The sequence below is a fragment of the Primulina tabacum genome, chromosome 11 (assembly GCF_025594145.1).
Source record: "Primulina tabacum isolate GXHZ01 chromosome 11, ASM2559414v2, whole genome shotgun sequence".
Taxonomy (NCBI): domain Eukaryota; kingdom Viridiplantae; phylum Streptophyta; class Magnoliopsida; order Lamiales; family Gesneriaceae; genus Primulina; species Primulina tabacum.
Window position 1 is genome coordinate 2,798,549 of NC_134560.1, and position 14,196 is coordinate 2,812,744.

The window sequence follows — 14,196 nt, forward strand, 5'->3', positions numbered from 1 at the left end:
TCAATCAAATTGGATTTGTGTGAATGGCAGCTAGATTTATGCTAAATCCAGAGAAGACTTTGATTCTAGCCCATTTTTAAAGTTAAAATACCATCAAACATATATGTTAAAATAAATATGAAATATTATACAATTAATAGCAGATGTTAATGTTTTAAAAATAACACCTTTTTCTAGTATAACATGAAGAGTAGTTTTTTTCTGACACAATCTCACGAATCTTTATATGTGATATGAGTCAATTCTATCGATATTCACAGTAAAAAGTAATACTTTTAACATAAAAAGTAATCATTTTTCACGAATAACCCAAATAAGAGATTCATCTCACAAAATACGATTCGTGAGACCGTCTCACACAAATTTTTGTCTAACAATGAAGTATATTTTGAAAGAACGACAACCATCTTTTCTAGATGCACGTTTGATCTTTCCTACAAGATACCATAAACCAATACTCGTGACCACTCATCCATATAAAATTGTTGAGTGAGTATGGATGAGTGAGTAGTCATGATTCATTTATTCAAAACACATTTTATGTACTGAATGGATAAGAGTACTACTCATATAGATAGCATGAACAAAACCCTTTAAAAAATGTATTCCACTTATTTATCTTGTTAAATCTTGCTTGTGAATCCATTAATGAGGTTCAATTTATTTAAAACATAAATTTATTATTTCAATTTCGAAAACCGAAATCGATTAATTGCTGATCCCTATTGAAATATCAACAGAATTAATACAGGAAAACTGTGCCGATTAAAGTTGAAAAGAACATTTCCCTGAAAAGAAGCGATATTTAACGAAGGAAGTATCGGAAAGAAACACGGACCTAAATGAAATAAATAGGTCACCAACCACCTAATCATTCTTATCAACTGTTCCCCGCCAGACCTTTAAAATACTTTTCTTAAATTCTGATTCCAATAATTTATTTTATAAATTAAAAAAATTAAAACGAAAACAGGAGTTGTTACAATTTTAATATGTATTAATAATTAATATAAAGTCACAAATTTGAAAAAAAAGAAGAAGAAAAAAACCAAAATAGTAGGACCTACCCTTGCTCTCCACATAGACAACAAGTTTAGTGGATGATTACCATTCGTTTTATTAATATAATGTTTTTTTATTATTTTATATTCAGAGTAGGTCTCTTGTGAGACGGTCTCATGAATCTTTATCTGTGAGACGGGTCAACCCTACTGATATTCACAATAAAAAAGTAATACTCTTAGCATAAAAAGAAATACTTTTTCATGGATGATCCAAATAAAAGATCTGTCTCACAAAATACGATCCGTGAAACCGTTTACCTCATATTCATTAGTTAAACGTCGTTTAATGAAATAATGTTAGTGATTTTAAATATATCAGAAAATATTATAAAATCGTCCGAGAAAGATATTAATAATAAAAATCAAATTTTTTGTCGTTGGATTAAATATTCATCAATTTTATCGATTCAGACAAATAAAATAAAAGTGTTTTCCAGCCAAACCATCTTCCCCAACTTATTCATGCGACTGTCAATTATGTTAATCACTGGTGAGACTGAACAGTAAGCGTGTGTTGGCGGACGCCAATTCCCACTCAATCCTGTTTAAATCCCCCCTACAAATCCGAGATGCGCTTCTGAGTTCCCTCTCTAGCATGGCCGCAGCCGAGAGTCACCATCACAAGAGGTGGCGCCTCTGCCCCTTGTGGACGAATCAATCCCACCACAGAAACGGTGGCGTTGCCTCCATCACTCGCTCCTCCTCGGTCTCATCCGTTGCCAGATCGATTCTTCCTGTGCGCAGAAGACTTCACCTCGATCCTTCGAAGAACCTCTACTTCCCTTGTGCGTGGTTTAACTAACTTTATTAGTTTTTTTCCTTCCTTAAGACTGTTGGTGAATTTGGAATGAATTTGATTTTGCTATGATTGAATTTGAACTTTATTAGACTTGTCGCTGATTAGCTTAGCGGGTTGTTTTTTGTTTGGTGCTCGTGATACTGAAGATGAGCCAGGAAAGCAGGCAAGGAGTGCTATATGGATTAAGAACTCCAGCAAGTCTCACGTTGCATTCAAGGTACGTAGCTTCTGCTTTTGACAATCATACTTTTTTTTTATTTGTTATTAAACTTGTAATTTTTTCTAACTAATGAAACAAAGTGATTTTTCGATATTCCTAATATCTTTATGTTTTTGTATTTTTTTTTTCCGAAGTTGGGAAATTCTAGTTAATTAGGGGAATCTTTCTAGATTACTTAGATTCCCAGGCACGACATTCTATCTCAATCTTTGGTTTCGTTTTAGGACTTTTGGGATATAACAATGGGGAAATAAAAGGTATCAAATTATTATTTTAAAGTAATGAAAATTGAAAACAAGTATTACGTACATTTGTTTTGACTTTCACACCATCGTTGTGTATAACTTATATTGGTTCTTTACGAGTCCAGAAACACACTTTATATATTGTTTCTTCAAATAGATATTGAAGCATCTGTTTTTGAAATTTCAATATCAATAAATAGAAATGGCCTAGAAGCAGAAAATACTCTTTGTTTATCTATATCACATCTGGTTTTCATTTTTCGTTTTTCGTTTTTTTTCCCATTTATTCTTAAAGGTTATGTTTTTATTAGTTCGTCCAACCTATCATCCTCTATATTCAAATGATTTATCAGTTATAATCTTTTACACATATTTTCAAATTTTTTAGATATTTTTTTATTTATTATTCTTTGTATTTCTCATTAAACATTTTTTTAAGGAAACATTACCGTATTAATTACTTTTATTTTAAAATTTTAAAAAGATCACATAAAAATACAAAACAAAATACTGTTTTATTATCTTATTTTGTTTTCAAACAGAGACACGGATTATTTGATGCCGAAAAAACAGAAGAACTGATTCTCCACTAAGGTGAAACAGGAAAAAACACAACAAAATGCGACCAATTGGACAGTTTATGGGATATGTTGATGGAGATTTGAACTCCATAAAAAAGAAAAAAAGAAATAAAATAGATTTATGCTTTCAGTGTTTGTGAACTGGATGATTGGTAGCAAATTGGGTTGACTGCTAGACTGTGTTGTTTTCTATCTTTAGTTTCAAACTACCGCACCAAAGAGTTGCTACATGAGACCTCCTGGAGGTATCCTTGCTCCTGGGGAAAGCTTCATTGCGACAGGTAATTGTTTTCGACATACTTTTGTCCTGAAAAGTCCACACTGATTATTCAATTCTCAAATCCTGACGGACATGGAGTGAACCAATTTGTATGCTTTATCAACAGTGTTCAAGTTTGTGGAGCATCCAGAGAACAACGAAAAGCCTATGAATCAGAAGAGCAGGGTTAAGTTCAAGATGATGAGTCTTAAGGTGATTGAAGGAACAGATTACGTGCCAGAATTGGTAAGTGAAACGCCCATTAGCAATTTTGTCCATGAAGCATTTGGTGATGAGGGTCATTGCAAGCGTAGAAGACTTGACGCAGTTGAACTCTGCGAATGTGGCACTAAGTTCACTTAAAGGGCCCTTACTGGTTCATGGTTTTCTGCTATAATGATTGAACATTGCCTACTAGCAATGTTGTCCATGAACTATGTATTGTGAGGCTTCTAATAAAATACTTGCTTCTGGTTTATTTCGTGGTCCCAATCTTTACTGTTGAGTTTATGCCTGCTCATGTGTGTTTAGCAAGGTTTAACGATAACCCACGATACTAAACTTGTAGAGTGCATTTTGTTGAATAGTTTGGAAAAAATCTGTTGTGGAATAAAAAGTTGGTCAAAGTAATATCAGTGTCTACTTACACTTATCATTTATCATAGAGTAGTTTACGTTTTAAATTGGTCATAGCTGGAAAATTAATCACCAACTGGCCTCTCTGATGGCCCAACCACTTGTCAAGAAATTTACCTGCACGAGGGTTCCTTGTCAATTCAACATCTGCTCCATGTTGCCTTTTTAAAATGGATCACTGCTGGCTGCTACTTCTTCTACTTAACATCCAAGACGTGTTTCCCATTACCTTCACCGGTTTCAAGTATTCGTGCACGGTTATTTGAAATAGTGTACATCTTGATACACTTGAAGGTAGCCAGTATGCATGTTGAGAATGTTAAAACCTCTGTTTCTCATACATGTTGATTTGAATTTTTGTGCAGTTTGATGAACAAAGGGATCAAGTGATGGTGGAGCGTATTTTTCGAGTTGTATTCTTGGACCCAGAGAGCCCTAATCCTGTAAAGCACGTTTTTCATCATTTCATGTTACGTTTCTGGCTTCATGTTTGCTCATCTTTGCATCTTATGGAATCATTTGTGAATCTAGGCACTTGAAAAACTGAAGCGTCAGTTGGCTGAAGCTGATGCTGCAATAGAAACTCGGAAAAAGCCTCCAGCTACCACAGCTACTGGAATGGTGGGGGAAGGCCTTGTTATAGATGAATGGGTATCCATTTTTTTGTGTATACTGTTTACCTGTTTGTGCTAGTATGCCTCTGATACTATTTTTCAGCTGTTAAATATTATGCAGTGCCGCAAATTTATTTATTTATTTTTTAATCTTTATTGTTCAGAAAGAGCGTAGGGAGAAATATCTGGCACGGCAGCAGTTTGAGGCTGTAGATGCTGCGTAGCATTGTTCGTTCTTCAGTGGTTGGCCTAATGCATCTGATCTCCCCCTTCAGTGGACTTCTGGGAATATTTCCAACTCGGTCTATTGGTTTGTTGGATGTACCCGAAGTAAAATGTTCCAAATTTGTAGATTGAGTCGAGATCAGTTTTTTTTTTGTGTGGCAACATTAGACTGTCACAAAAGATGATCCTTTTCGTTAATACATTCTTGCCTGTAAATATTGTTTTGTTTTGCAAGAATTATTGCTGTTCCGGTCAACTCCGACAATTATGTCCAGCAAAAGAGGTTCAGACCTGCATTGGTTTGTACTTATTCTTTGTTTTACCCACGTGCATGAACGAAACACAAATGTCAGAGATCAAATTTTTTCTCTGTCAATGATACATATTGACAATGAAAAAGATTAACTCACGGTAGCAGCAGCACTTCCTATTAGCAAGACCAAACCAATAAAATAAAATAATAAAAAGAGACCCACAACTGCACTGTACACATAAAAAGTGGGAACTTTGGTAAAACATGACCATCCATCAAAATCCAAGAATTGAATCAGCAGCTAACATATAAAACCATGACCCGATTAACTGCTCTGCTTAAAGAGGCGTATACGATGATGTTATAAGAAATCATATGTTCTCCGGCAACTGAAATTTCTGCGAGCCAAAGATCTGGTGAGACGCACTTTCCACGAAGACAGCAACCCCACATTTGGCTGAAATGAAACCTTCCCACAGGGGAAAATTGACAGTCCCGGAGATGGTTTTCTTTGCGGCGATGTCCTTAAATGAGCAGAGCTTCTCCAGCCTCCGGACAACGTAATCATTGGCCAAAACTCGACCTTTGTTGGGCCCGTTGGGACAATCTGTCACTAAGCTGCATTCGAACAAAGCAACCATAACATTGACAGCTTGGTGATCCACTTTTGTCCTCAGAGATCCTGTCAACGAAACTTGTAAGGAATCCGATGCTGGCTTCTGGAACGTCGCCTGTCAGAAAAAAAAGAAAGGAATTTTCAATGTTAAAACATTTGTAGATACAGGATATTTGATGGATATTTACAGCTATCGGTCCTGGATTGTGACCTGGAACGTGGGAGCAGTTACTCGGGGTGCGTCTGCAATGGCGGATATGAGCGCTTCTGAATCATAACCCACACATTGAGCCGTTCCCTGAATCACGATTTGGGGGGTGAACATTGTATCCATATTAAGGTTCTCGACGTAGGCCTTTTGCCTGACGGTCCACTGGCTAGACCCAAATGGATCTTTCCAACCCATGTAATCCCAGTAATCTACATGGTAGGCCAACAATATCAAGGGCACATCTAGGTTGAAATCTCCCCTCCCCAGCCGTGAAAAGAGCGTCTCCGCCTCCGGAGATGTGGCGCAGCCCTGTGATGTGAAGAGCTCTACCAACACGGGGCCACCTCTCCGCTGCTCCTCCGTCGTTAGATCCGCCGTCACATTGTCATCGTGACGTGAGGCGGTGGCGGATTTCCCGAAACAGCTGAAGAGACGGCGCGCCATCTCCGACGTAAGTTTGGTCCTATTGGTCTCTCTTGTGTTTGCTTCCTTTGGTGAAAATCGATACAGAGAGACGGGAGAGGGAAAATGTGAGTATTATGATGAAGGAAAAAGAAAAAAGGGTTGGAGAGGTTAATTATGTGTCAAATTCATTTCTAATAAATCTAATGAAGAGGTTAAATTTAATCATCTTTTCTTTAAGAATATCTAAGTATTATTTTATTATATATACAAATTAAAAGAAAGTCCACATACGTAATGGACAGGTGGGATGCCAAATGCGTAACTGGGTGTCGTTTGTTCGGAGTTAGTCACACATTGTTTGTCAAAATTAGGTGGGTCGGGTCGCCTTTGTCGGAGCTGTATAATTTATAATATTTTGAAGATGAATCACTTTAGAATGTATTATACATAATTTTACTATTAGACAAAAATTTATGTGAGACGGTCTCACATGTCGTATTTTGTGAGACAGATGTTTTATTTGGGTCATCTATGAAAAAATATTATTTTTTATGTTAAAAGTATTACTTTTTATTGTGAATATTGATAGGATTGACCCTGTCTCACAGATAAAGATTCATAAGATCGTCTCACAAAATATCTACTCTTATTAATATTGACAGCCAATTCTAACCTTACATGGTTATAACCATTTGTAATTTAAGAGAAAACCATATAATTAATGGTATGTATCCCTATGATAATTAATTTTTTGTAACTGTATTCTTATTTTTTATATCAATACTATATATATATTATTATTAAGTGTGAGGATATGATAGTAACCATTTAAAAAGGATACCAACTTTTTCTTCCAACTTTACCCTTATATGATACTAATATTACACTTTTGTTTTTTTGTTTTGTTTTGTTTTTTTAATTTCAACACACACTTTTATTTTTATTTTTTTTATTTCTACAATTCAAATATCAATTTAGTCCCTCCATAATTTGTCAAATTTCACTTTAGTCCATCGATAATGATAAAAAAATACTGTACAAACACTCATAGCGTGTGTAGAGTAACTAGTATATATAAATACTAATCATGGCACTAACTTTTATTTTTAAATTTTTATGAAAATATTTAAAATTTAATAAAGAGATTAGAAAAAAAAACAAAGAAGCAAAATAACATTAATTGTCGAAAACTATTTACAAAAATACCCAAAACTCTACAATTTAACGAAAACTAACAAAATCCAAAAGAAGTAAAACACCGTGCCCGTGACATAGAAAAATCAGAATTAAATTAAGTGTGAAATTGCACACGATTGCCACGTAATTTCCGTGAATGTTAATTTTAGATGTATCTACACAATGCAACACCGCCAAAAACGTATCCACAAAGTATCGCCAGGCGTCGTGGGTTCAGCCATCCCTTTTTTGTACATTACTGCCATTTGCTGGCATGCCATGCCCACAATTTCAATAAATATAATATATGACATAATCTATACATTAAAAAAGAATATTCCAGAGGTGTCCTAAAACTTCAAACAAATGACTCAACGTCGTCTTTGCATGCTATATCATTAGATTCAATAGTGACATGATTTCATTAAAATTACAACTCGCTTTGGGAAATTTTTTTAAAAAAATGCAAAAAAAGGGGTGGATTAGTAATCAATACGAGATTTAAATGAATCCTGATTGTAGGCAAGAGAGTACGTATAGGCATCTTGCAAATTAAATCATGTGGTTGCACAGAAAAATTCTACAATATGTGTTGTTCGGATGATGATGTTGGCCCAACTTTAATTCTTTGGCGTATTAGAGAATGATGTCACAGAGCATCATATGCATGTACACACCACAAAAAATGGAATCTTAATCTACTCGGCTACCTCATTGGTCCACACACACATACACACACACACACACACACACACACACATATATATATATATATATATATATATATATGTTAGGATATCGAAGATAGGAAGAGTAAAATCAAGAAACGTTTGTTAATTGTTTTCTTTGAAAATCTTCAGTATGTTGGAAGGAAAGGCAGTGATTGGTGAGACTGATATGCTTCAGACCATGCAACAAGATGCTCTAGATTTGGCTGCAAAAGCACTTGATTTCTTCGACGTCACAGAAGCCACTGAAATTGCCCGATCTATTAAGAAGGTAACCATTGTTTGTTTTTTTCCTTTTCCTTTTTCTAACTCATATCGTCTAACTAATATTATTCAATAGTAGTTCTAAGGAAAAAAATTATTTTAAATTTTATATTTTGTCTGTCAAATTCCAACATTAGTTTGTTATTTTTGATTTTTCTGGGTTATTTTAATTACAGGGATTTGATACGATGTATGGACCAGGTTGGCAATGTATTGTAGGAAAGGACTTTGGTTCGTTTGTCACACATTGTTACGGTTGCTTCATACATTTTTGTGTTGGGAGCCTTGCTATTTTACTCTTCAGAGGATCGACGGGACTAGAATTCGAGGGAGATCATGAATTCCCGACTTTGAAGAGCATTGCCTAAAGTCGTAGTTCAAAAACGCGTTTCTCTTCAGTCCGTGTATGTATTATACGCCTTAACGAACCCGTGATGTCTATCTAATTGTAAGCCACAAGATCGAGGTCCTTTTCAGCTGTGCAAATCTTCAAATGTATTTGGTACTTAATTACACCAATAGTTTTGGATTATTCAATATTATACACGATGAATTCTATCTTTTTACAAATTTTGTGCAATAAATTCACTAATCGTATCTCGAAAAGTAAAATTAATAATTTTTCATGGATGACTAAAATAGAAATTTATCACGAAATTAACCGTCTCACGTGACTTTCGGTGATTGATTATTGCCCAAATGTATTGAACACGTTGGATCTATACCTCCTGCCATGGTTGAATTAACCTTTGCAAAATGATATGGTAGATAATCAGTTGAAATAAAGTGTTCAAATTAAATATTTATTAAATTTCTCTGCCAAAATTAGTTTAAACAGACTAGGCTAGAGGCCAGAAGTGCAATTACAACCTTGGAAAATTGGTACGTACATGGTAAAAGGATACTACCTTTCATCCAACAATCCCAGTGTATTTGGAGTCGTGGAGTCCATGGTAGAAGAGCATAAGTCGAATCGAACGAGAACAACATGAAAAGTCTTTTTAACTACTCGGTGGAAATAAAGAAAAAAGTGAATATTCTGCACTTTTGAAATGGCTACAATTTTTGTTCAATTATTAATACCAATTTTCCAATAAAATTTTCTTAAAAATGCTCCATCAATTTGACTTACGGCAAAAACTTGTGTGAGACGGTCTCACAGATCATATTTTGTGAGACGGATCTCTTATTTGGGTCATCAATGAAAAAGTATTATTTTTTATGCTAAGAGTATTACTTTTGATTATGAATATCGGTAGGATTGATCCGTCTTACAGATAAAGATTCTTGAGACTGCCTCACAAGAGATCTACTTTTGACTCACAAGTCATATATATATATATATATAGGGGTGAATAGTTTCGGTGATGTTTTTTTAATATTCTCAAATTGCACTTATACTAACATATTAATAAAGTGTCAAATTTCTAATGTAAAATGTTTGTAGCTTAGTAGATAAATAGATAAAGCATGCTATTCTTAAACAAAGGTTGCAGGAAAATTACGATTTAATCCTTTCACAATTATGATATAATCTTCATTGAAATATAAATTAAATCAATTATAAAAAAAACTTTTTTGAGTGCAAAAGAACGCTAGCGTGTATAAATAGAGAGGTAGTATAACACAATTATAGTGTGATACAAACATGCAACGCGTGGAAACGAAAGCCGAGATATATATATATATATATATATATATATATATATATAGAAAAGCCTTTAACAATTCGATGAATTTACTAGGATACATTTCGCATAAATTCATATATAAACTCATAAAAACACAAAATTAGAAATTAAAATCATCCTGATTCGGCTTAGGCGAGGTTAACAGCGCCGTGTAAAGCCTGAGCCTGTCCTCGCCAAGCGAAGAGCTCCTAGACAATGGCCTCCTCGGCCGAATAAACGAAAGAGATGTAAGCGTCAGCCGATGCTTATATCTCCTCCAGGCCAATTGAATGGCCACAGCTGCCCATGTTCTCCATCCAGGAGAGTAGTAACGAGCACTTCTCTTAACTTTTTCATTCACAAATGTGTACCGAAAATGTTGGGTCACATACTTTACATCATCCGCTTCGAGCCCAAAAGCTTCGGTTGTTTCGAGAGTCACGAGCGTAGATGAAGATGGTGGAAGCCTTTCGATGAAGGGCCTTCGTAGACACCATGAGAGGAGCTCATCTCCACTGAAGTTTCCGGGGCCTAACATGCAGCAACTCTTTACGCCGTCGCGCAGAACTTGGCTGCTTTGGAGATGACCTCTTACTATGAATATCATCCTTTGAACTGGATCTCCTTCTCGTGTTATCTTCCCAACAAGAAAGAGAGTATATACTTATTAATTAATGAAGAATATATATGTCTATTGATTGATATATATTGTGTGGAAATATTTATTTTATGTTCTTCAATCAACGGTTGGCACAATATATGCTTGTTAATTTACAATATCTTATAACTTTTTACTATTTTACACTCACAATTTCTCCTTTTGTGAATATGAGGGACTTGACCCGATCACAGATATTCTCCAGGACCAAGTTATCCATGTGCTGGAACAAAGGGACCTGAAACAGTTCCATTAATTAATTTGAATAGATTTAAAAAGGAAACCAATTTTTCTGATAATTATTAAAAAATTACCTGTCTAACTAAATCTAAACACAGATGATATTTGATGTCTCTCCTTAGTCCTTCAGGCAGATTTCGAGTCATCTCGCATTCATCTACTCCGCGCACTGCTGCCCAACGTTGCCTTTCGTAGTTCCTCACCCTTTGCCTAAACGACACTGGCAGTTGTCTCTTTCTCATCCACCACTCTATGTTCCTCATCTTCAGTTGCATTGCTTGTTTCTTTGACGTGGTCGCATGCAGGAACACCTGATAATATCATTTAATGTGGCCATCTGTATCAAATTTTCATTAATTAATATTAGTGAAGAAATTAAAAGAGGATTATTTAACTTTGATCACCTTGATGTTACCGATCAACATTGTGACCAGAATTAGACCAGTGGTCAGCACAATGATGATAAAAACAAGTTCTAGCCAATCCGTAGTGCTCTCCAAATTCCCAAATGTACTGTTCCATTAATCACAAAGAGTGAAATTAATTTACGTAATGGTTATCACAATAATTTTTATTCAATAACTGTATATTATTTACCTGAGAGTCATGAGACCCCAGAAGATTGGAAACATTATCTTCTCCAAACGATTCTCATTCGTAACGAGCTGAACCGTCCATTTATAAGCTCCGTAGGCCACATTGTCATAGTTTTGGAGGCAAGTGGATCTTGCGTTGGTGTTTTCGCCCCATATGAATCGTGCTCTATCCGTTATCAAATTTGTTGTTCCATAATAAATGGGTTGTTGGCAAGTCATCATTCTGAGGTGGCAGTCTTTTGTAACCATGCATTGCTCCTTCAAGCACTTTGCGGCCCTTTGTATGCCTAGCAAGTACCAGCATGCTCCCACAGCCTGCAAGTCATTGGCATCATTTCGTCTTAGAATTTTATTTTAGACATGTTCAGGGGACGTTTAATTCTCAATAAACTTTTCAATTATTTATCGATTCCGAGATAATTGCGTAAAATAATTGGGTTATACACAAGAGCAAGCTTTTACATACATGAGATGCCACAAAATACGCAATCATGTTGAGAGCAATGCCCCACCAAACAGTTCCGAAAATATAGCCGGACAGATTCTGCATGCGTCGCAACAGGCAAACCGAATGGTAGATTTTGGGCACATACTGGAAGATAAATGTTACTAATAGTACTGTCATCACCACCGTTGTTGATCCTTTATCCAACATCTTGGGGATCGCCACCCACATTAGCATCTGAAAATTCATTTATTTCCCCAAACATTACTGGCCATCACTATGTTCCAATGCTTTTACAAATCCAACAATAAATTTGTTTAAATTTGTTCAATTCCTAGTCTCTATGTGACTTACACAACAGATACAATTGTATACTTATGCAATAAATAAAGGAAGATACCCTTTTATGCCAAATCCAACGCCTTAATACATTTGGGGTCATAAGGTTCACATATCCAGACATGGACCCGACGACTTCAAATGTATTGTGACCGTTGGGTCTAATAAAATGTTATTGTCCTTACGCTAGCTAGTTTTGAATTTTCCAATTCAACCTAAGGGTATGTTGGTATAAAATTCTAGTGACGAGGAAATCAGAAGAGGTGCAAAACCGATTTCTTGATCATTTTGCAGCCAAAATGATAACTTTCACTTGATTGAAAACTCACCAAAATATATTGATGATATGTCTTAATCCTAAACACTTGGTTTCAAGGTTATTTTTCAAAGATGCACATATTTGTTAACCAAACCCTTAATTAGCTTACTTAAAAATGAATTTTGTAATATCTTCATTATGAAAACAATGTAAATAAAATATAATTATGTGTACATATCGACATATTTAATTAATGGCTTCATGAATTATTGTACACTCCAAATTTGTATTTTTGTTTTTCGTTTTTAAATGATAATGTGTTAATTAGTTATATTATATTTAAATAAATGTGTGGACATTTACGAGCAGGCCCAGGTCACATGAACTCTAATGAACTGCGCAATGGGTACGATAGTATGCCAGTTATTTCTGCATGCATAGTAAATGTGATTCTCACTCCTACTGCATACAAACAATTCAGATGACATGCCGGATTCTTTACCTCACAAGAACCACTCAATACATCCAAACATTAGTCCAGGCAATTTGGCAGCACCCCCGCTGAGTATGTCACACAACTATTTCTGATAAGTGCCAGAAAAAGGAATCTTCTTACCTGGGGCAATGGAAGGATGATGAATAGATCAAGAAGGAAACCCTTTTTACCCTTCAAATATTTCGACGCGATGGATCGAGGGGTGGTGGAATTGACATCATGCAACTGGGAGTCACTCCTCCTGGGGGGGACCCCGGTGCTGCGGAGGTTCATCTTGAGCTGCAGCCACATGTTCCACAAGTGCAAGGCATCGGTCGTGGTGCGGAGAACGGTGACTGTGACAGCGAACCACCCGTCAACGAAGAGGCACATGCAGTTCTCGCTTACGGAAAGGGCGTAGAAGAAAAGCGGATCCACGAACAAGCCAGCGGCGGATACCAGGAGGAATATCCTGTTCCATTCTTGAACCCATCTTGCCCTAGGGTCCAGAACGTTGCCCCAGAACCACCCCTCATGACGTCTCCGCCCATTGCAGACGATAAAGCTTTTACAACAGTCTGGATTGATGTCTTGCTCCTCCTCTTGGTTCACCTCCTCCTCCACCTCTTCATCATCCACTTCTTCTTCGGAATAAAAATCAGTCTCGTTGCCGACATCGGTATGACTAATCCGTTCTCGCACATGGCTCTCCATGGCTGACGGATTAATCTTTAACTAATTTTGTTTTTTTTTTCAGAACACGATGGATGATAAACTGGGGGGACAATGCATGCTTGGAGACAAGGTGCATCATATAGCATTTAAGATCTGAAGAATGAACGACTTAATTTGGTGAATACCATTTGGTTAACTGACCACTATACCCTTGTGGTTGTATATATAGGCATATCTTTAATTCTTTTATATGTAATAATAAGATTTCGGAAAATCTTGATCCATTCGATGTCATCTTAGCACTTTATTGGAAAATAATTAAAACCCAAAAAATATATATCTAACCAAAATAAACATAAATACAAAATACAATATTAAAAATGTAATATTCTCTTAATTTTTTAAATATAATAAAGATACACAAAAATCGTAACAAGTTAATCAAATATCTAAATCCACTTAGAAGTGATCCAATTGTCAAACTAATACTGTTCAAAGAAACATTTCACCACGTATATTGTTCGAGCATGAAATATGTTGGTC

The 14,196-nt window shown here is 35.7% G+C and overlaps 4 protein-coding genes across 4 annotated transcripts; 2 read left to right on the plus strand and 2 right to left on the minus strand.

Annotated features, from left to right (window-relative positions):
• Positions 1-1,496: 1,496 nt before the first annotated feature.
• On the plus strand, positions 1,497-4,939 carry LOC142518074 (vesicle-associated protein 4-1-like). The gene is made up of 7 exons (XM_075620696.1): positions 1,497-1,849; positions 2,010-2,080; positions 3,109-3,190; positions 3,296-3,414; positions 4,170-4,247; positions 4,336-4,455; positions 4,583-4,939. The coding sequence occupies exons 1-7, from the start codon at positions 1,660-1,662 to the stop codon at positions 4,640-4,642; spliced, it is 720 nt and encodes a 239-aa protein (XP_075476811.1). The 5' UTR covers positions 1,497-1,659; the 3' UTR covers positions 4,643-4,939.
• Positions 4,940-5,038: 99 nt separating this feature from the next.
• On the minus strand, positions 5,039-6,288 carry LOC142518073 (uncharacterized). The gene is made up of 2 exons (XM_075620694.1): positions 5,724-6,288; positions 5,039-5,627 (listed from the first exon to the last, which is right to left on the minus strand). Exons 1-2 carry the CDS (start codon positions 6,165-6,167, stop codon positions 5,268-5,270), a joined length of 804 nt encoding a protein of 267 aa, XP_075476809.1. The 5' UTR covers positions 6,168-6,288; the 3' UTR covers positions 5,039-5,267.
• A 1,805-nt stretch (positions 6,289-8,093) lies between these two features.
• On the plus strand, positions 8,094-8,849 carry LOC142518484 (uncharacterized). The gene is made up of 2 exons (XM_075621270.1): positions 8,094-8,303; positions 8,473-8,849. The coding sequence occupies exons 1-2, from the start codon at positions 8,166-8,168 to the stop codon at positions 8,662-8,664; spliced, it is 330 nt and encodes a 109-aa protein (XP_075477385.1). The 5' UTR covers positions 8,094-8,165; the 3' UTR covers positions 8,665-8,849.
• Positions 8,850-10,004: 1,155 nt separating this feature from the next.
• Positions 10,005-13,816, minus strand: LOC142518021 (cyclic nucleotide-gated ion channel 4-like). Its single transcript, XM_075620596.1, has 7 exons — positions 13,120-13,816; positions 11,927-12,142; positions 11,462-11,775; positions 11,269-11,377; positions 10,939-11,175; positions 10,776-10,862; positions 10,005-10,603 (listed from the first exon to the last, which is right to left on the minus strand). The coding sequence occupies exons 1-7, from the start codon at positions 13,690-13,692 to the stop codon at positions 10,088-10,090; spliced, it is 2,052 nt and encodes a 683-aa protein (XP_075476711.1). The 5' UTR covers positions 13,693-13,816; the 3' UTR covers positions 10,005-10,087.
• Between the last annotated feature and the right edge of the window lie 380 nt (positions 13,817-14,196).